The sequence below is a fragment of the Dromiciops gliroides genome, chromosome 1 (assembly GCF_019393635.1).
Source record: "Dromiciops gliroides isolate mDroGli1 chromosome 1, mDroGli1.pri, whole genome shotgun sequence".
Classification (NCBI taxonomy): Eukaryota; Metazoa; Chordata; class Mammalia; order Microbiotheria; family Microbiotheriidae; genus Dromiciops; species Dromiciops gliroides.
In genome coordinates this window covers 52,946,813-52,970,359 of record NC_057861.1, presented here as the reverse complement: position 1 = coordinate 52,970,359, position 23,547 = coordinate 52,946,813, and the positions used below count along the sequence as shown (strand labels likewise).

Genomic DNA, 23,547 nt, shown 5'->3' with positions numbered 1-23,547 from the left:
TATATACAGCTGCTGATTTACATGCCTTAAAAAAAAGTTTTACTGATATCTTTTACATAATCTATATTTCACAATATATTCTTCCCTCCCAGAGAGCCAACCCTTATTATAGAGTATGAAGAAAAGAAGAAAGAAGTCCCACAAAACTAAACAGCATATTAGAAAAGCAACAGTCTATACAGTGTCCCATTCTTTAGTCTTCATCCCCTCCCTTCTTTAGCAAAGTGGGGAGTCATTTCATATCTCTTTTTGGGGATCAAAGCTTGGTCATTATAATTTCACAGTATTTAGTTTTGATTCTTTTATTCTTTCTATTATCATGGTCATCATCCATACCACAGTGTCACTGGTATTGTTTTCTTGGTTCTGTTTACTTAACTTTTCATCAGTTCATACAGCTTCATTTCTATGCTTTGTATTAATCAGATTCATTGTTTCTTTCTTTCTTTCTTTTTTTTTAGTGAGGCAATTGGGGTTAAGTGACTTGCCCAGGGTCACACAGCTAGTAAGTGTTAAGTGTCTGAGGTCGGATTTGAACTCAGGTACTCCTGACTCCAGGGCCGGTGCTCTATCCACTGCGCCATCTAGCTGCCCCCATTGTTTCTTATAACACTGTAGTGTTACCTTCATGTACCACAGTTTATTTAGGAGTTCTTTTTCTTTTTTTTTTTGTTTTTTGTTTTTGGGTGAGGCAATTGGGGTTAAGTGACTTGCCCAAGGTCACACAGCTAGTAAGTGTCAAGTGTCTGAGGCCAGATTTGAACTCAGGTCCTCCTGACTCCAGGGCCGGTGCTCTATCCACTGTGCCACCTAGCTGCCCCAGGAGTTCTTTAATTAATGAGCATCTACTTTTTCTCCAGTTCTTTGCAACTACAAAAAAGTACTGCTTTAAATATTTTGGTGAGTGTGATGCCTTTCTTTTTGTTATTGACTTCTTTGGGTGTCTATTTTATAGCAGAGGAATCTTTGGGTCAGTGAGTATAGACATTTAGTCATTTTCTTTCCATAAGTTCAAATTGCTTTCCAGAATGGTTGCACTGATTCACAGCTTCACCAAACAACATGGTTTAGTGTGCCTGCTTTTCCACAACTTCTCCAATACTGACTAGTCCCATCTCTGATCATCTTTTTCAAATGAATAACTGTCAGTCACAGTTCTTCATCAAACAATATTGCTGACTCTGTGTACAATGTTCTCTTGGTTCTGCTCTCTTCACTATACATCAGTTCATACAAGTCTTTCCAGGCTTTTCTGAAATCATCCTGCTTGTCATTTCTTATACCACAATACCAGTACCATCATATACCACAGCTTGTTTAGCCATTCCCCAATTGATGGGCATTCCTTTGATTTCCAATTCTTAGCCACCACAAAAAAAGTTGCTATAAATATTTTTGTACAAATAGGTCTTTTTCTCTTTTGGGGGATTCCTTTGAGTTATATATAAACTTAGCAGTGGTGTTGCTGGGTCAAAGGGTATGCACAGTTCTATAGCCCTTTGGGCATAGTCCCAAATTGCGCTCTGGAATGTTTGGTTCTTTTCACAACTCTATAAGGTGTAGTTTTTTTGTTTTGTTTTGTTTTTGCAGGGCAGTGATGGTTAAGTGACTTACCCAGGGTCACACAGCTACTAAGTGTCAAGTGTCTGAGGCCAAATTTGAACTCAGGTCCTCCTGAATCCAGGGCCGGTGCTTTATCCACTCTGCCACCTAGCTTTCCAAGGTGTAGTTTTAAAACTAATTTCTTTCATACTGATTTCTAGTTTTCCCTACAATTCTTGCTCTAAAAGCAAGTCTAACTTTGTTACTCTCCTGCTCAAGAAACTTTAGTAACTCCTTATTTCCTCTAGGGGCAAATATAGATTCTTCCATTTGGTATAAAAATGCCATTTGACATTTAAAGCCTTTATGTTCCTAATACTTCTTGACCTCTCTGCAGTATTTGACACTTTTGATCAGCTTCTCCTGTCTAGTCTCTCTTCTCTAGGTTTTCATGATACTGTTTTCTCCTGGTTCTCTTTCTAATAATAGTAATAATAATAGCATACCATAACTGTGGGTGTGCCCCAAGGCTCTATCCTGGGCCCTGTTCTCTTTTCCCTCATTTCATCAGCTTCCAGGGAGTCAATTATCTCTATGTTGATGTTTCTCAAATCTATTATCCAGCTCTAACTTCTGAGTCGACTTCCAACGCACAGCCTATTGGGCATGTTGTCCAAAACTGAACTCATTATCTTTCTCTCCAAACCCTTCTTCTTCAGAACTTCCCTATTACTGTTGAGGATACCACCATCCTTCGTGGTGCACAGGCTTGCAGCCTAGGTGTCATCCTCATCTCCTCATTCTTTCTCACCACCCATATCTGATCTGTTGCCAAGAACTGTCAGTTTTGCTTTCAGAACATCTCTGGTACATTCTTTTCTCTTACCTTGCCAACACTTTGATCTAGGCCCTCATCACCCCACACCTGAACTCCTGGAACAGCCTGCTGGTTGTTCTGCCTAGGACAAGTCTCTCCCACTCTAGTCCATTGTCCACACAGTTGCCAAGTGATCTTTCTTTCTGACCATGTAACTCTCCTACTCAATAAACTCTAGTGGAGCCCTATCACCTTTAGTATAAAATAAAATCCTTTCTTTGACATTCAGAGCCTTTTATAACTTGCCCCACCTCCCACCTTTCCAGTCTTGTAATAACTTATTCCTCTTTCCACTCCCAGCAACATACTCTGAGATCCAGTGACACTGACCTTACTGTTCCTTGTAAAAGATGTTCTATTTCCCAACTCTGGGTATTTTCTCTGACTGTTCCCCATGCCCGGAATGCTTTCCCTCCTCATCTCTGTCTCCTGCCTTCAATTCCCAGCTAAAATCCCACCTTCTATAGGAAGCCTTTCTCAATCCCCCTTAATGCAAGTGTCTTCCCTCTACTGGGTATTTCCAATTTATCCTGCTTTTTCTTTTTTGTCCATAGTTGTTTGCATGTTGTTTCCCCATTAGACTGTAAGCTCCTTGGGAGCAGGGACTGTCTCCTTTCTTTGTATCCCCAATGCTTAGTATGGTGCCTGGAACACTGGTAAATGCTTATTGACTTTTGGCTATGATTCTGGACTGATTATACATTATTCTCACCCATATACTCTGGGCTCTAGTTAAATGATCATACTTGCCATTTCCCATTCATTATAGTCCATCTCTGCCTTTATACAGGCTGCACCCCAAGTATTGAATTCTCTCCTTTTCTACTTTGACTTCTTGGACCTCCCTAGCTCCCTTCCAGGCTCAACTCAAGTGCCATCTTGTACCTTCTCCCCCATGTTGTTATTTCTCTTTCCCTACCCCCAGATTACTTTGTGTTTATTTTTATTTTCTTAACTGTGTACATATTTTCCCCTGGTAGACTATAAGCTTCTTGAGGGCAGAGATTCTTCTTTGTTTCCTCAGTGCTTAGCACAGTGCCCAGTATGTCTTAAAATTTTTTTTTGATATTAAGAATTGAATATAGTAGTATAGTTGTGGCCTCTCTGGGGAGAGTATATTAGGTCTCTCACCTCCTTTATTCTGGACACTAAGCTTCTATAGTCAGATTATGAGAGTTGTTTAGGTTGCTATAACATTTTATTGATTCATTGAACTTAGAGTCCACTAAAACCAGCAGTTCTTCTTTTTCAGATGAACTGCTGTCTAACTATGTCTCCCTCATCTTGTATTTGTGAAGTTGACTTTTTGAACCCAAATGCAAGAATTTACATTTATCCCTATTTATTTCCATCTTCAAAGAATCTCAGAGTTGGAATCTCCTCCCAACTGTTCACCACTTCACCAGAACACTTAAAGAAGGAAATAAAACTCTCACAACAAACTTGTATAGTTCAGCAAAATAAATGACCATATTGCCATGTTCAAAAAATGCACTCATTCTGGATTTTAAGTACATCACCTCTCCGGTACAAGGTGGGTGGAATGCTTCATCTTCTGTTCTCTGGACTTGTTGGTTTGTCATTGCATTAATCAGAAAGCTATTTAGTCCAATATGTACTTGAAAAAAAAACAATAATCCCTTTCAGTACCCAACAAGTGGTTATTGAGGCCTTGCTTGAAGACTTCCAGGAAGGGAATTGTTCATGGTATAACAATCTCTTGTCTACATCTTGACAGTCATTTCCTCTCATTTTATGCTCTGCTTTTATCCTTCTCCTCTCACCCTTCCCTACTCCACCTCCCCCCACATATTCAATTCATGGAGAAGCACCCCTGAAGAGCAGTGGATTTAGAGAAGTGAATCTAGCCTCAAATTCCACTTGTGCTAGTGGGTGACCTTAGACAAATAATTCAGTGGCTCTGGTCTTCAGGCACCTTATCTTAAAATGAGAGAGTCAGAATAATTGATCTCTAATGTCTATTCTTGTCTTGCTAGATTTGTCCCAACATTCTAGGCTATCAGAACTTCTTTGGATTCTGATTTTGTTATCTGTGTGTTAGCTATTCATTCCTCCTAGCTTTGTATCTATCTATGCCCAGTAGCATAGAGTCAAGCACAGACTTATTAGAGACTTTTCCCAAATTGACATTGAACTATTAATGATTAGTCTTTGGATCTGGCTTTTCAGATAGTTATGATTCTACCTATGGTCTAGCCCATCATCTCTCCATCTTTTTTACAAGAAGACCATGAGGTACTTTGTCAGATGTTTTGCTAAAATGTAGGTCAACTCTATCTTCAGAGTATTCCCTTGAACCAGTCTAGTAATACTGTCAAAAAACCAAATTAGGTTAGTCTGGCATGATGGGTTCTTGATGAATCAATCTACACTGGTTGGTCCTTTGTGGTCATTGCTACTTTTTCTAGATGTTTACAAATCGTCCTTTTAATAACAGTATCTGAAATTTTGCCAGTAATTGAAGTCAAGCTTAATGGCTTCTAGTTTGCATTTCCCTTTCACTTACTTTTTTGAAAATTGGGACATTATTTGTTCTTCTCCATTCTTAAGATACTTCCCCAGTTTTCCATGATCTTGCAGAATCCCTGACAGTGGCTCAATAATCATATCTACCAGATCTTTTCACATCTTGTAATGTAATCAATGTGGCCTTGGTATCTTGGACTTAGCAGCAATGGCCAGGTGCTCTCTCAGTGCCTTAATTTTCATGTGAACTTATTAGCAGTTCTTGTTCTGTCCTTTCTAGCCCAATATCCTTTTCCTTTGCAGAGAAAATGTAAAAAACAAGAGTTCAACAGCTCTGCCTTCTCTTGTCATTGCTTCAGTTATCCTAAGCAGTAATTCTATGCCTTCTTTGATCCTCTACTTTTTCTCAGTTTAGCTGAAAATACAGAGACAAACACAGCCTATGATCTAGAGAAACTAAAAAGTACTTAATGTGAAATATTAGGCATCCTATTTTAGTAGCAGTAAAACTTAAGAGAGTCAGCTTTGTGTAATGAATGGATGGAGAGCCAGCCTCGCAGGCATATTCAAAACTTCCTTTGATACACTCTGGGCTTTAGTGGAGGATTGCATGAAAATCACAGAGAACATCCTGTGCTTTCTTAATTTGCTTTATCTTGAATGAGATGAAAAAGCGTTCAAACACAGACCAAAAACCAGTGGATGGAAATTGTTCATTATCTGTTGAAATTATTGCCCCTTTACCATTTTGCTATTTCTTTTCTCTTTTCCACTGTGAACTCAGCCTCACAGAGGAGCAAGCTTCCTGTTTTCTTTTTTCCCCTCTAGAATGCTTTCAATACAAATTCTAGAATCAGAACACAAGTCTTGACCAAGGGGCTCCTAGTCCAGTCTGTCTGTCTCTATGCCTTCTTCTTGTACTGACTGACAGTAGCAAAAAATTCTTTGTGTTCTACGCAGTTAAGTGGATTAAAGTAGGCAGGGAAGATGTGCTCAGCTCTCTGCACTGAGAAAACTTTGATTTGGATCCCAGTTATGATTTGAATCTCTGTGGGGGCACTTCAGTTATTAGATAGCATCAGAGAAGGCAATGTTCCACTAAAGTGAAGATTTCAGATAACCAAAGCTTACCTCTTCTAAGGACTGACCTGCCCACTTCAGTGCCTTCTCATATGGAAGACATAAATGTGACGTAACTTTGGCAGCTTCGTGGAGTCATGGAAAGAGCACTGGATTTGAGTCATGGGGCCTAGGTGCATATCTTAATTGTGCCACCTCTCTTGGCCTCCTCCAAAATGGTGGGGTTGCACTAGCTGGACCTGAGGGCCTGTCTTGTTCAGAATCTGTGAACCTTTGAGTCTTTTCTTAGAAATACTGAGTTATCCTTTTGAACATCATGTTAATGTGTTCAGCTTTAATACTATCCTCTTAATAGCATCTGAAACATGCATGGGGGTTATTTATCTCTGCATTCAAAGACTGTTAAGGTGCTTGTATTCAGGAGTTCTACTTATTGTCATCTGTTATTTCTTTTTAGTGTATCAGCTTCTAGCACTGTATCATAACTTCCCTACTCCTACCCCCCCTTTGAAATGAACTACTGATTTTCTGTGGACTGAGAGAGCAGATAACCAAGCATGTTTGAATTGTGTAGAAAACAATTTACTGGGCCCCAAGTGAGGGCATGTCTATTAGTAAGCTTTGTGGATTTTATGAAATCCATTTTTGTTCCTCAGAGGCCTTTGTTGCTTCTTTCTGGATCTTTGAACTTTTTAATCAGAGGTTGCTGGTAAAGTGACTACTGGATACAGGAAATGTTACTCTTTTGAACACATTTGGTAAAATCTAAATGTCATTTGCTTAATTGATCTACAGTCTATTAGATTGGGATTTTTAAAAAAGTGTACATTTTAGTTTATTGGTAATATTTTATTTTCATCTTGGTACACATCAATAAAATCATTCAAATACACAGGGCAAAAAAAATCCTGTAAAAAAATCATAAACTACAAATTATTTACAATTTCTTAAATGCGTATGTTAACCTGAACAAAAAGAGTAGCAAACCCTCCTGTTTATTTTCCCTTCTGATTTTCTTCTTTGTACTTTTATTTTGATATTTTAATTTTAGTTATAGCATATATGTTCTTATTTTTATTTCCTCACTGTTATTTTATGTAAGTCTTTTCCATATTTATTCATATTCTTTATATTTGCCATTTCTTATGGTGCATTATATTGATATGTTATAATTTAATCTCTTTATTTTCTATTGCAAGTAAAGCTGCTGTGAATACCTTTATACATTTAGGTCTTCTATTCCTTAAAAATTATTTTGAATTATTTTAAATTATTTTCTCTCCTCACTGCCCCCCCCCATTAAAAAACAAAGAAACAAACACCAAAACAACCACCAAAAAATAAAACTCTAATAACAGGCTTGGCATAATATAGAAAAGTAAATTTCCATATTGCCAAATCGAAAAATACATGTATCTTTCTGAAATTTAAGTCCATTACCTCTTTGGCAGGAGGTGACTGGCATGCTTCATCTTTAGTCCTTTGGACTGGTAGTTGATCATTGCTTTAGTCAAAATTCTAAAGTCTTTCAAACTTGGTTTTTCTGTCATGTTGTTGTCATGCAAATTGTTCTAGTTCTGTTCACTTTGAATCAGTTCTAAATTTTCTCTTAAAACTATTCATGCCATTATTTCTTATGGTTTTCTTTTAATAGTTCTCATAATTTTAATAGCAATGGAATAAAAAATGTACAATTTTTATAGTCTGTAAAGAGATGGGTATTTATTATTTTCCCCCCTTCCCCTTTCATTTCAGAGCTTGGCTATGACCCATATAACCCTGACCTTCCGAAGCCTTCAGTTGGGATTGAACATGGCTCCCTGGGGGATGTCACAGAACCCAGCTCTGGCATCTTGGAGCTGGAGTTAGTCAACCAGGCCATTGAGGCTGTCCGGAATGAAGTGGAACGAGAGGAAAAGAAATACAAGGAGCTGCTAGAGACAACCAAGGAGTATGGCACCACAGAGACCTCACTTGTTTCACAAAGCCCCACTGGAACTGGGGTGCCCAACCCAGACTCTTTTGCCACATCCTTAGAATATAATCCAGGTAGCTACAATATATTAAATAATAACACAGACTATAACCCTACCCCCTTGGCTGCTGCTAATAAATGTAACAAGTATACTTTGGATTCTTTGGAGAAATCCAAGGCTAAAGGTAACTCTCTGGAATATGTTCCAAAGTCTGTGATCCAGCCCAAAAAATATAGCCGTGCTGCTCCCAACAGCAAATATGTGATTGACAATTCTAAGCCATCCACAGATTTGGAATATGACCCCCTTTCAAATTACTCAGCCAGACTTTTAAATAAGGGCAGTCCAAAGGACCAGAGAGGGGTCAAAAGAAGAAGGGACTCAAACCAAGATGAGTCATATACGCCTTCTCTCAAGAAGCATTGCGATGTTTTTAGCAATTATGAAACAGATGCCAGATTTTCTGACTCAGAAGATGAGGACCCTACCTCAGAGAACCAACCGAGCCCTGCCAGCCCCACAAAAGCCAGAACCAGTTCAGAGAGTCAGTCCAGCAGTGGGTCTTCGCCTGCCAAGGGAAAGCCTCTGGAACCTGAGGAAAGTAGTTTGAGGGAGACAAAGGAGATTGCTGTGCAATATGACATGGGGGATATCCAGCGGCGGCAGAGTCCCATTGGAAAACCCCCACCAGAGAAAAGTGGAAAAGGAAGCAAACACTCTTCAGAAGGGAGAGAGAAAGTGGCAGGAGGGGACTTAAAGTGTAAAGGCAGCCTGAAGGATCACAGAGTCCAGAAGAAAAAACCACATGACCAAAAGAGCTCGGGCCATCTGGAGGTGGAGAGTCAGAAAGAAAAAAGCAAATCATCTGAGAAAGACAAAGGGAAGAATAAGGACAAAGCAAAAGGGAAATTAGGGGAGAAAAATCATAGAGAGAAGAAACTCACTAAGGTCAAAAGTGATGGGCACATAAATAAGATGGAGAAATCCAAGTCAGAAAAGCAAGAGGTGGCCAGGAAAGAGAAGTTAGTGGCCAGCTCAGGGAAAAAAAAGAATGATGGCCTTAGTAAGAGACCTAGCACAGGGAAGCTGGGTAACCATAAGAAGGAGTCCAAGCTGAAGCTGGCAGATCCTCCCAATGGGAAAAACATGTCTAGTAGCAATAAGCTAAAAGACAAGAAAGGAAGCAAAACCTTCTCCTCAGGTAGGCTAAAAGACAAGAAGTCCCTTTCTCTAGATGAACGCAGTTCCCAGGGGTCCCCAAAGCCTAAGAAGAGGACATTGAGCCATATTGACCTCTTTGGAGATGAAAGTGGGGATGAAGGGGAAGGGACATCCCCAGTTCTTCCTGCCACCCTTCCAAGTCTAAGCTCAGACTCAGACTCAGATGATGGAAGCTGTAGCCCCCTGAATGAGAGTAAAGAACCAAAGCGTCTCCGGGGTGCCCAGATTGCTACCTCTTCCTCCTCATCTTCTGAGGCCTCTGATGACATTGACTATTCTGTCCTGGAGAAGGAATTGGATTATGATTCAGACCCTATGGAAGAATGTCTTCGAATTTTTAATGAGTCCACAGATGTGAAGACTGAAGACAAAGGGAGGCTCAACAAACAGGTAGCAATCATTTTGCTTTTAGCTCTAGGAACTGCAGTTTACATTCAGTGATTTGTTGCCTTGACAGCTTGTGGAAGCAAATGTTTGAAATCAGAAAGTAGGCTATCTAGATGTACCAGAGTCATTACTTTGCTCTTTGAGGTCATAGAAAATCCTCTCATCTTCCAACTGGGGAAAACTGAGGCCCTGAGAGGGGAAGGTACTTGCCAGAGGCCACAAAAAGAGTCAGTAGCATTTAGGATTATTGGTTCAAGGCTCCTGATTGCGATTCCACTGCTCTTTCCACTATGACTCACTGAAAAGTCTGATGGGAGGAGTATTTTTTGTGGGGAGAATGTCCTGCCTCCTGACCCAGCTATCCTTTTGGTCATTATCCTTGTCTTCATTCTCACTCTCAGTTCCTCCCAGTGAAGCCAAGTAGAAGGGAGCCTGCTGTATTGTCCACTCATTTACATGGTACATGGTGGAGAGAGCCTGGACCTTGGAGTAAGGAGACTGATATTCAGAGCCTGACTTCCACATTAGCTGTGCAAATCACTTAACCTTTTTGAGCCTCTGTTTTCTCTTTTGTAGAAGAGGATAACAATCTTCACTACCAATGTCTCAGAGAATGAGAAAATGCTTTTATCAACTTTTCAAACATTCTAGAAATTTAAGTTGCTGTTATTATAAGAAACATTTACTAATTTCCTCCCATGTGAAAAGTGTTCTATTGGTGTATTTAGGAAGAGACTACAGAGGTTAAGAAGACATAGTCCCTACCCTCCAGGAATATTATTCTATATGGAGAAATAATATGCAAGAAACTGGTCACTTCTAAGGGAAATGCAGTTAAGTATCAGAGTAGAATACATGTGGGCTTTTGGAGTGCAAGAATGAGTGAGACCAGTGGGACCTCCAAAGATCAGGGAATGCTGGCAGGAGCTAAGAGGCTTGAGCTTGGTCCTTGAAGGTAATGGGGATTGGGGGAGAGAAGAGGGGAAAGGTAGTCAAATTGGGGAAGGCAGTGGGGAGAGGAGAGGCCAACAGCAGGATCAGAGTTCTTAGACGAGGAAATTGAGCAGTCAATAAGCATATATTAAAAAACTGTACTGAGCTAGATCAGCCAGCATGGGGTGTACAAAAAAGTTTAGGACATGGTCCCTTCCCTCGGGAAGTGAACTGTGGAGAAAGAAGACATAGATTTTAAGAGGCTCACTAGTATTAGGCAGCTTCTGAGAGATTCTAAAATGTCATTTGTTCTTCAAGTATTCTAAACCCTAAACCTTTAGAAGTCACAGCAGCAAGTGGGAGAAATAATTCTTAGTTAATTTCAACAAACTTTTAACAGACTAGTAGAGTGTAATTCTGGCTCATTTACTGGTTGTGTACTCAGGGGCAAATCATTTCAACCTTTCTGTGTTTTGTTTCCTTATCTAGGGATAAACTAGGGATACTTAAACCTTCCTCAACCACCTTGCTGGATAATGTGAGGAAGGGACTTTGTAAACCATAAATCTATGAGATACAGATCTATTTTATGTGTGTGTATATATGTATAAACCTTAAATACGTATAAATATAAATGTTACTTTATTAGGCACTCTGGTAGACCATAGGGGCCGGGACCACGGTAATTTTAACTTGAAGGTAGATGAAATCAAGCTAAGGGCCAGGGGCTCCCTTTCTCTGGTGCCAGATTATCCTTATGGGACACACATAATTCCCACTGATTTAGTTTCAGTCTCTGAGCTAGCCTTTCATTGGCTGGGATGATGTGCTCTTAGAGGAAGTGATTGCTTTCTCTGGGTTCTTGATGTTTTTAGAGCTGGGGACAGGGGAGGGATGGAGTAGAGTAATTGTCATGGAGGTGGGGAGCTTTAGTTCCTAAAATGGGGAAGAGGCAGACAAAATATCTCTCTAAGGACACCTCTAGGGCCAGGAAGTCTTCTGATCAGTTGTTTACCTCCCCTACCATATGTAGGCTGAGAGCTCTGGAAGCAGCCACTGCCACTGCTGATTCAATGGCTCCCAAGACCTGCTCCTGGTTTTCCGGCTAGGCCTACACTGGAATTTGCTCCACTCTCACCCGACTGTGACAGACCTTTTCTGCCAAACTTCTAAGTTGTCTTTGGCTGGAAAATTATTTCACCCTGTCTTTTTGTGGGTTCTGCTGCTCCAAGAATTGTCTTAGAGCGTTATTTAAGGTATTTGGAGAGGTTTTAGGGAGAGCGCAGGTGAGCCACTGCCTTTCCTCTGCCATCTTAGTTCTGCCCTTTATTTCAGGGAGAAATGATGTTCCCAGCATCATTCACCTAGTAAGTATGAGAGCTAGTTTTGAAACCAGGCCTTTTGATTGGCAGGTTCTGGGCTTTTTTTTTTTCCCCCCTTTTTTTCCCTCAACTCTGTAGGTACCATGGTATAGTGGAAAGAGGAACAAACTTAGAAATCAGGAAAGACTTATGTTTGAATGCTTAATACTTAAGAGCTAGTTGCCTAAGCTCTCTGGGCCTATTTCCTCATTTACCAAATGTGAATAAAACTTTCACTATCCATTTCACAAGACAGGTGTGGAGAAAGTCATAGATGTAGATCCCCCAAACCTCTGCCCTCCCTAGATCTCCTCAGGGAGCCCGCTGACTTCTTTTTTTTTCCTTTTTTTGCCCCTGACTTCTCTATTTCATTATCACCCTTGATCATTTTAACTTAATTTCTCCAGTTTAGTGACAGTAGTGTGGAACAAGTCCCATAACTCCAGGGACAGCCCCACTGTAGGGTGTTGCAGGCCAGAGGTACACAGGTGTCCCTAGCTTTGTGTTGTAGATGCCTACAACAACTGGGTCTATCATATTTATGTCTCTGGGGAATTCTGTTGTAATTTCTGGAAATGACGTTAGCGCTGAGAGGGAATGAGAGTCATGTTGCAGAAGTTAATGAGTTTTTAAAAAACATGCTTTTTTTTTTGCTTGTTTTTTTGGAGTGGGGGGAGGCATTGAGGGTTAAGTGATTTGCCCAGGGTCACACAGCTACTAAGTGTCAAATGTCTCAGGCCAGATTTGAACTCAGGTCCTCCTGAATCCAGGGCCAGTGCTTTATCCACTGCGCCACCTAGCTGACCCCAAAACATATGCTTTTAAAAGAAAAAAGTATCATGGTTTTTGACCAACAAGAAAACTTAATATCACACATCCTTCTCATTCTTATTGACTTCCCTTAATTTAATCACATTAGGAAATTTAGGGAGCTGTGTCCTTCACAATTAAATAAAGCACGAGGCATCTTATTGCCAAAGGCCTCTAAGTGGATTTGAAAAGTTGGGAACGACAGTGTATATATATTTTCCCTCCATTGGCAAAATCTGACATTCTGTGTAATGTTCCACACCTGTGGATCTCTCTCACTGCCTCCACCTCTGAAGAGTAGTAGTAGGAGGCAGTTTCTTGGAGGTTCCTTTTCTTCTCTGTGCCACATTTTTCCAATTTCCTGACACATTTTAAGTTCTAAGCTCCCCCCCACCCCAAACTCTGATATCCTTTGTTCTAAGGGCCCTCTCATCTCTGACATCCTGGGTCCTGGGAGTCTTCCCAGATCTGACATCCTAGATTCTGAGATCTCTTCCACTTCTGACATCCTGGTTACATCCTGTGTTCTAAGATCCCTGCCAGCTCTGACATTGGTAGAATAGTGGATAATAGTGCTGGATTTGTTCAAATGTGGCTTAGACTTGGGGGCAGCTAGGTGGCAAAATGGATAGTGTGCAGGCCCTGGAGTCAGGAGGACCTGAGTTCAAATCTCACTTTAGACACTTACTAGCTATTACCCTGGGCAAGTCACTTAACTCCAATTGCCTTCAACATCTGGGGCCTGATATGTATCTTGCCACTGGACTCAGATGGTACTGGAAGAGAGAGTGAGGTTGGTGACCCTGCACAGCCCTCACTTAAATCCACTTCATTGCAAGTCATGATATGTCATGGTCCTCTTTGAGAATAGACAAACGTGTGTGTGTGTGTGTGTGTATATATATATATATATATATAAATAATATTATAGTTCTATGTAATATATAATATAACATACAGAAGTATATTATAATATATAATACATTAGATAATACTATATTATAATATAAGGTATTATATAATACCATATAATAGAAAGACCCTCTCAATTGACATACCAAGTTTTTTCTTTTAACGTAGCTTAATTTTTTAATTAACAAAAACATATTATTTCATATCTCCTTCCCTATTAAAAAAACAAATTAAACAAAAATCTTGTAACAAATATATTTAGTTAGGAAAATCAATTCCTGCATTGGCTATGTCTAAAAAATGTCTTATTCTGTATCTTGTCAGGAGGAATGGGAATAGCATATTTCATTGATTCTCTGGAATCATGCTTAGTTATTGTGTTGATCTGTTAAAATTTTTAAGTTAAATTTTATTTTTATATCAAGGATAATTTATCATATTATTAACAACTACACAATCACCTCCAACTTTTTTATTTATTTACCTTTCATTACTTTCTTTGTCTTGCTCTACCATTTCTTTTTCCTTGAGTTCTTCTAGCAAGTTCTTTTTTTTTTTTTTTTGGTAATAATAAATTTATTTAGAGTATTCCCCAAGTTACATGTAAAAACCAAATTTTTACATCGATTTAAAAAACCTTTATGTTCCAAATTCTCTTCCTCCCTCCCTCTTCAGCTCTCCCCAAGAACTCAAGCAGTTCAGTATAAGTTATACACGTACAGTCATGCAGAATATCTCTACATTAGTCAGGTTGTGAAAGAAAACAGACAAAATAACTTTAGAAAGAGGAACTAATAAAAAAAATTATACTTCAGTCTGTATTCAGATACTATCAGTTCTTTCTCCGTGGATGGGATCGCATTTTTCATATGTCTTTCTGATAGCATCCTGCTCATCATTTCTTTCATAGTTACTATTGCTAACTGTATTACCCTCCATCCTATTCCCTCCCCAGTCTGCCTTCCTTTCCTTCTCATCTCCCCTCTTATCCCCTTCCCTTCCCACTTTTCCACAGGGCAAGATGTATTACTATACCCACTTGAGTGTATATGTTATTCCTTCTTTGAGCCAGTTCTGATGAGAGTAAGGCTCACTTACTCCCCCACTCCTTCTCCATCTTCTCCTCCACTCCATATGCTTTTTCTTGCTTCTTTTATGTGAGCTACTTTACTTCATTCCACTCCTCCCCTTCCCTATCTCCCAGTGCATTCCTTTCACTCCTTAATTTTATTTTAAAGATGTCATCATCTTTAGGTGACACAGTGGACAAAGCACCAACCCTGGACCCAGGAGGTCCTGTCAAATTTTCTATTCAGTTCAGGTCTTTTCATCACAAATACCTGAAAGTCATCTTTTTCACTGAAGTCCCATTTTTTTCCCTGAAAGATTGTAATCAGTTTTGCTGGGTAGGTGATTCTTGGTTGTAATCATAGTTCCTTTGGCTTCCAGAATATCAAATTCTATGCCCTTTGATGCTTTAATGTAGAAGCTGCTAGATCCTCTGCTATCCTGACTGTGGCTCCACAGTACTTGAATTGTTTCTTTCTGGCTTCTTGCAATATTTTCTCCTTGACCTGGGAACTCTGGAATTTGGCCATAATATTCCTGGAAGTTTTCATTTTGGGATCTGTTTCAGGAGATGATTGGTAGATTCTCTCAATTTCTATTTTACCTTCTGGTTCTAGAATTTCAGGGCAATTTTCCCTGACAGTCTCTTGGAAGATGATGTCTAACCTCTTGTTTTGATCATGGTTTTCAGGTAGTGCAATAATTTTCAAATTATCTCTCCTGGATCTATTTTCTAGGTCAGCTGCTTTTTTTAAAAAATAAATTTATTTATTTATTTTTTTTGGTGAGGCAATTGGGGTTAAGTGACTTGCCCAGGGTCACACAGCTAGTAAATGTCAAGTGTCTGAGGCCATATTTGAACTCAGGTCCTCCTGACTCCAGGGCCAGTGCTCTATCTACTGTGCCACCTAGCTGCCCCAATCCATCAGCTGCTTTTTCCAAGGAGATATTTCACATTGCCCTTTATTTTTTCATTCATTTGGATTTGCTTTATTGTGTCTTGCTTTCTAATAAAGTCATTAGCTTCTATTTGCTCAGTCCTAATTTTTAAGCAATGATTTTCTTCTGAGAGCTTTTCTATTTGGCTAATTTGGCTTTTCAAGCTGTTGATTTTTTTTCATGACCCTTCCGCATTACTCTAATTTCTCTTTTCATTTTTTTTCTCTACCTCTCTTACTTTATCTTCAAAGTCCTTTTTGAGAACTACTCTGGCCTGAGACCAATTCATATTTTTCTTGGAAGCTTTGGATGTTGGAGCTTTGACTTTGTTATCTTCTTCTGAGGGTGTATTTTGATCCACCTTTTCACCAAAGAAACTTTCTATGGTCCTCATCTTTTTCTGTCTGCTCATTATCCTTGCCTATTTCTTGACTTTCAACATTCTTTTTTTTTGGGGGGGGGGTGAGGCAATTGGGGTTAAGTGACTTGCCCAGAGTCACACAGCTAGTAAGTGTTAAGTGTCTGAGGCCAGATTTGAACTTAGGTTCTCCTGACTCCAGGGCCGGTGCTCTATCCACTATGCCATCTAGCTGCCCCTTAACTCATTCTTAAAGTGGGGTACTGTTTCCAGGATGCACTGTTCCAACCTTCAGGGGGTCCCAGGTGGTACAATTTAAGGAGATGTTTGTTCTCAGCTCACCTGGCCTGTGCTCTGGTCTGTAAGTAACCACAGGCCTGCTTGTTCTTTAACTGGGAAATAGAAATAGGAATAGAAATTTGATTAACTGTGGTTGCAAGTTTCATGTGCACAGGCACCTTCCCCACTGGGCCACTGCCACTCAGGTCTGCTTCCTGGTTCTGATCATGGGCAACACAACAGCTCTCCACCTCAGCTCTAGCAGAGATCCCCTGCTGTCTCCCCTTGGCCAACTGCTGGACCCCTTCACTGGTCTGTGAGCTGATTTCCAGAAGTAGCAGCTGATGCTGATGATTCCTAGGCTCCTGAGGCACAGCCTGTCTGGGTCCAGCTGTACTCTCTTCTCACACTGGTATAACAAACCTTCACCGCCACCCTTTTAAGCCATCTTTGGCTAAAAAATGATCTCACTCTGTTCTTTTGTGGGTTCTGCTGCTCCAGGAATTGTCTTATGGCATTATTTGGAGGTATCCTGTGGTGAGCTATGGGAAGTTACTGTCTTTCCTCCGCCATCTTGGCTCTGCCCCAGCAAGTTCTTATTTTCCAATAATTTTCTTCCTTCAGATTGAAATTTCAATTTGGATTGATGTCTTTATCTTTTCTGTATATTCTCTCAAATTCTCTCTGGCTTCCCCTCCCCACCAAATCCCTTTAGATCACTTTTGCAGTTTCTTTCATATGTAGCTTATTTCTTCTTCTTCCACAACTCCCTCCCAAAGAAGCTGACTGTTGGGAAAGGAAAGGGAGGGAAGAGAATAAGCATCTATTTATTTGTTTGTTCATTCATTCCTATCTATTTATTGTCGAGTATGTGAAACATTACCGTATTAGTCATTTTGTACAAGAAAACTTGAATAAAAGAAAAAAATGAAACAGATTGAAAAATAGCACAATTCAGTCTGTGTTCCATCAATATGAGTTCTTGTCTTTGGAGACAAGTATGTTTCATCAATAGTGTCAGCTTTGTGCCAGATTCCCTACTAGGTGCTTTACAAATATGATCTCATTTAATCCTCACAACAGCTTTGTGGTAGGCACTATTGTGACCCCATTTTGCAGTTGAGGAAACAGAGGCAGGCAGGGGTGAACTGACTTGGCAAGACTCACATAGGTAGTATCTGAAGCCATATTTGAGCTCAGGTCTTCCTGTTTCCACTGTGCCCCCAGCTCTCTATATAGTACTAAAAAGTAGGATCCTTAGTCCTTAATTGTTTTTGCTAACAGTTTCTGTGGGTAACTCCCCTGGAGAACTCTGGTCTGGTTAGCATCTTCTATTTAGAGCCTTCTGTTTGTTTAGCTCCTTTCATACTTTAGCACCTTTTTTCTTGTAACACCTCACCTGGTTAATACCTTGAAAAATAGCTGACTTTTTCTTCTTTCACAACTTCTTTCCCTTCTGATTAACTTCTTTGGTTATGTATGTATGTATTGTGTGTATGTATGCCTATATGCATGTGTGCATGTATATATACGTACATATATGTTCATCTAATCTGGTCAATTGTTCAATCAAAAAAGGATTTATTAAGTGCTGGCTGGGTGCTCAGGGCTGTACTAAGGGCTCAAGATACTGAGCAAAAACACTGTTCCTGACCTAAGGAGCTCACTTTCTAATGGAGGAAGACAATATGTAAATAATGATATACATTTGGGGTTACCTCCCTTCTGTTTTGTATTGCCCTTGTTTGTAAATAATGATGTTCATACCCAGGGTAAATGAGATTACCTTTCCTTTTCTCCGTGTATATGTATATGTACATACATATACACATAGATACACCTTATTTATAGCTAGTTATTTACATGTTGTCTCCCCCATTATAATGTATTTTCCTTGAGGGGCAGAGGCAGTGGGTTTTTTTGCTCTTCTTTATATTCTGTTCTGTTCTTGGCACTGATAAATCAATTAATAAATGTTTGTGTTGACTGATTGTTAGAAAAGCTCTAGTAACTCAGTGGGGAGACCAGCAAAGGCTCCCAGTGAAAAGTGAGATTTGAGTTGAGTTTTAAAGAAAGTGTGGTGACGGTGGGGGGACAGGGACGGAGAAAGCAGGTGGTATCTTTTGGGAGCAATACCAAGTAAGCCAATGTTGTTCAAGTCTTCCTGCCTCTCAGTTCTAGTCTTCCTTCTCTTCCTTTTTTACTTTTCTCCTTGCCTCCTCTCAAATTTTCCCTATGTCAGACATGTCCTTTTCTCTTCTCCCTCTGTATTATTTCATCCTGGGCCCTCTTTGTTGTGGGCGGAACTTGTGACTTGGGGGGGGGGCCTAACTCACCCAAAGAATCGGAGGCTCCTGCAGATCTTGTCAAATAGAGATTTATCAGAAGAGAGGGAGTCGTGATGGAGACGGTCTCACTGAGTAGGAAGAGAGTTCACCTTTTATACAGTGTCAGACGCAGAATGCTATACGCCAAGAGTATTGAGAGTGCAAAAACTACCAAGGAGGGGGCATTGGGAGTTGTGGGGGTGGGTTCAAGTGATGCACACATCTTGGCGATATGCAGGTATGGAACTCGAGTATCATCTATGTTCCTTGCAGACCTTGATATGCCTATTGGTATTTACATTATAGATAGAAAATGCCTTGAAATACCCCGGGGTAGGCATGACCCCTGGTCTATGTGTCCTGGCAACATCACATTCCTGAGGTGGGAAACGGATTGGTTTTCATTTCTGGAATCTTTGGTTTCAGTGTCTAAAGCTTAAGGTCTCTGAGGTTCTTAGGGTTTAGTGTCCCACCACACTCTTCTTTTCTCCCACAGAATTATTTACACCTTAGAGATCTCATCAACATCTGTGGATTCATTTATCTCTACGCAAATGATTCTCAGATCTGTTTTTCCAGTCTTATCCGTTCTCTAGGGCAGCTAGGAGGTACAGTAGATAGTGCCAGGGCTGGAGTCAGGAAGACTCATCTTCCTAAGTTCAAATTTGGCCTCAGACACTTACTAGCTGTGTAACCCTGGGCAAGTCACCTGACCCTGTTTGCCTCAGTTTCCCATCTGTAAAGTGAGCCAGAGAAGGAAATGGCAAATCCCTCCAGTATCTTTGCCAAGAAAACCCCAAATTGGATTGAGAAGAATTGGATATGACTGAACAACAAATCCTTTCTCTGGTCCTTTAATTTCATATCTTCAACTGCATATTAGACATCTTGATCTGATTGACATCTAAAACTCTACAGATCCAAAAAGGAATTCATTATCTTTCCCCTCAAACCCCTACCACCTTCCTTCCCTATTACTTTTTTTTTTCCTTCCCTGTCACTTTTGAGGCCACCATCTTCCATCCCCTCACACTCAAAGCCTAGGAGTCAGTCTTGGCTCCTCACTATTCTCTCACCCTCCATATTCTCTCTTCGACCTAGACTAGTCGATTTTACTGTTATAACTTCTCTTGAATGTGCCCCCTTCTGTCCTCTGACAGTGCAGTCACCTGATGAAGCCCTAATCATCTTCACCTGGATTAGTACAAAAGCCTGCTACTGGGCCTTCCTACCTCAAGTCTCTTCCCCACTCCAGTCTATTCTCTATTCAACCACCAAAGTGAAAGTTCAAACATGTTACTCTCTCCTACTCTATAAACATTAGTGGCTCCCTATTGCCTCCAGAATCATATATGAAAACCTCTGTTTGATCTGACCCCTTCCTCACTTTCTAGTCTTATTACCCCTTGTTTCCCTCAATGTAGTCTGTGATCCTCCAGGCTGCTCCTGGGAGAAGATCCTCCATTTGACTCTACACATTTTCACAGGCAGTCCTCATGCCTGGAACTCCTTTCTTCTTCTCTGCCTCCTGGCTTTCCTGAAGGCTCAGCTAAAGTCTTTGGTAAGAATCCTTTCTCAGTTCTCCTTAATCTTGGTGCTTTCCCTTTGAAGTGATCTTCACTTTATCATGTATGTGGCTTGATTGTACATAATGGTTTGCATATTGTCTCCTGCTCTAGAAAGTGAAGTCCTTGGGGGCAGGGACCATCTTTTTGTTTGTGTTTGTGTTTTCCTTTCTTAGATCCTCAGTGCTTAGCTGAGTGCCTGGCACACAACAGGCACTTAATGCTTGTTGCAGTCACTAGAGCCCTCTGTTGATCTCTGATCTGTGAGTGCTTTCTCTTTAGTTTGAGTCCAACCAATCATATTCTATTTTCTTCTTGGACAGAGCTGGGAACAGTGGGTGCAGGTGGGAGAGAGGTAGATTCTGGGGCAATTTAAGGAGGAAAGAACGTTGTCTAATACTAGTTAAGAACTGTCTAACTCGGGCAATAGTTGTGTCTTTGGTCACAGAATCACAGCCATCAGAACTGGAAAGCACTTCCGAGGCCACCTTGAGTTCTGCTTCTCCTGAGTCTACCTCTCAACAATTGTCCCATCTAGCCTTTGCCTTTAAACTGTCTTAAAGTGACACAGAACTCACCCTATTTTAATAGTTTTTTTTTGTTTTGTTTTGTTTTTGCGAGGCAATGGGGGTTAAGTGACTTGCCCAGGGTCACACAGCTAGTAAGTGTCAAGTGTCTGAGACCGGACTTGAACTCAGGTACTCCTGAATCCAGGGCCAGCACTGCGCCACCTAGCTGCCCCAACTCACCACATTTTACGGCATGTTAGTTGACTGCCCTCTATACACGGCCCTGTTCCTTAGCCGTGGCTCCCCTATATTTGTTATCTACCTATTAGAATATAAAGTCCTTGAGGTCAGGGACTGTCTCCTTTTCTATTTGTATCCCCAGTTTTAGCCTGGCACACAATTTAGTGTTTTTATTTTCTGCTTATTAAATGTTTTTTCATTTAAAAAATGTGCCCTAGAGCATTTTTTTGAGAGGAATTTGGAAAGAAAGAGAAGGAAAAAAGATATGCAAAAGCATTGGGTAGTAAACAGATTGGTATTTCTCCATTAGTTTCATTTTACGATCCCACAAAAGAAAAGGGTGATAATGTACCTCATAAGAGAGTAAAAACACTGGGCTGGGTTTCAGGAGGCCTAAGTTCTAATTGCAGTTCTGCAATGACTTCCCTCTCTGAGGGTCTTGGTTTTCTCTGCTCCAATAGAAAAATGAGTGATTTCTTTCTTTCTTTTTTTCTTTTTTTTTCTTTCCTTCCTTCCTTCCTTTCTATCATAAAAGTATTTTATTATTTTCCAGTTACATATAAAGATAGTTTTCTACATTTGTTTTCATAAGATTTAGAGTTCCAAATTTTTCTCCCACCCTCCCTTCCCTCTCTCCTCCCCAAGACTGAAGACAATCTGATATAGATTATATATGTATAAGAGTGAACTCTTTTTAAGAACCATTCCATTTCTGACTTTCTGTGTTCTGAGGGCCTTCCTAGCTCCATCCTTCTGTTTTCTAAAGTTACTTCCAGAGCTACCAGTCTGTGTTCTGTATTATATGGCTCTTTCTAGCTCTGATGTTTGTTCTAAGATCTTTTCCAGTCCAATCCTGTGATATTAAGATTGAGTCTCATAGGAAACTTGACTCTTTTTGTGTTCCAGCCATCCAAGGAAGAGAAGATTGAGGGAAAGTCAGAGGACAGCTTGACTACACTGTTTCCAGGCCAAAAGAGAAGGATTTCCCATCTCTCCAAGCAAGGAAATGTAAGGCTCCTTTGCCCCAAATTAGGCATGTCCACACTGGGGGTCAGGGTAAGGAAGGGGAGGTAAGTGCACAGCAATGTAGGGATATGAAAAGATGCCCTTTAGAAAGTTCACTTTCTGTAAACAGCTTGACAGTCAGTTTTCCAGGGAGAAGGCAGAATAAAGCTATGATTGGACATGTCAGTTAAATTATTTGTTCTCTTTGTTCATTTATAAAGTGGGGTATAGTAATACTTGTGCTGCTTATGCCTCAGAATCTAAAAAGGTTAAAGGCTTCTCAATTCAACCTGTGTCTATATGGAGAAGGGGGCTTAGACATCTAGTTTGGCTCCTTTTTACAGATTAATCAGCAAGCATGGATTAAATGTATACTATGTGTAAGGCACTGGGTTAAGCACTGAATGAAAGGAAACTGAAGTTCTGAGAGGTCCCAGGTCTTGCTAAAGGTCATATAAGGTGTCAAGTCGCAGAGTTGGGATTTAGAACCAGGCCTTTTGGCTTTAAATCCAGGGTTTTTTCCTCTCTGTTCCTGAGCCATTATTATTACTTCATTGAGGAGGAGAATATATTTCAAGATACTATACCATTATATGTATATATACATACTATACCATTCTCTTTTCTCCTTTCCTGCCCATCTCTTGTTTTCCTTTGGTCAAAGCTCATCACTCCCAAATTCAATCAATCAATCACTTAATCACTCAAACAAGGAGTTGTTTGCTAAGTGTTACTAACAGTTCCTGCCCTCAAGGATTTACAAGCATGAATGACAACATGAAGCAATAGAAAGAATTTTGTGTGTGGACTCAGGAAAATCTCCACTCTGGGCCTTTACCAGCTGTTTAAACTGGGGTAAATCACTTCTCCTTGCTTCAGTTTCCTCACCTGTGGGAATAAGAAAAGAGGGCTGGATTTGGAGTTAGGGGATTTGCATTCAGATCCTGAATCTGTTACTGTCCTGATCTTTAGCGAATCACTTTCCATTTCTGGGCCTCAGTTTCCTCTTCTGTAAAAGGGAAAAGTTGGTCCAGTTGGACTCCAACATCCCTTCTAGCTCTGCAGCCTAAGGGTAAATATCACCTACCTATGGATTTTTAGTAGGATCTCATGAAGATAATATATTTAAAGGTTCTGCCTTTAATCGAATGGCAATAATAGGCCCAGCCCAAGCCTTAGTGGCCATTGTTTAGTTTTTAACGGCTTAGAATGTGTAAATAGCTATTGTTTTTTGTCTTGCTCTAAAGCTCTGAGGGTCTTCTCTTCCCCAATATCTTTGGGATGGTAAATTGGGCCATTTTGGGGTCTCAATTCTTATTTAGCCATTAGACTTTGAAAGGTTGTGGCCTCGTATTGATAGAGACCTGGGGAGTCCTTTAATTTAGAAAGGCCAAGGCCACCCAGTGAATCATTGGCCATTACAGTTGCCTTGACCTTTGTCTTGCAACTAATGACTCTGAAGTTCTGGCTCATTCAAATCCAATTCATGAACAAGTCTTGACATTTGCACTTGTGTTGTCTTTGGTCCTCTTCTAGAATGAAGGAGATACAACTCAGGGTAAATATCACCTCCCTCAGGATTTGTGTAGGATCTAATGGAGATAATATATTTAAAGGGTTCTTCAAGCCTAAAGTATTATTACTAGTTGTAAAGTTGTTATTGTTGTTTGT

At 40.2% G+C, this 23,547-nt stretch overlaps 1 protein-coding gene across 1 annotated transcript in view; it reads left to right on the top strand.

Moving 5' to 3' along the window:
* REXO1 (RNA exonuclease 1 homolog) overlaps nucleotides 1-23,547 on the top strand; it is a 115,918-nt gene that overhangs the window by 42,801 nt on the left and 49,570 nt on the right. Inside the window, 2 exon segments of the mRNA XM_044004192.1 lie at nucleotides 7,742-9,573; nucleotides 21,778-21,879. Of these exon segments, the coding sequence (XP_043860127.1) occupies nucleotides 7,742-9,573; nucleotides 21,778-21,879 (1,934 nt within the window).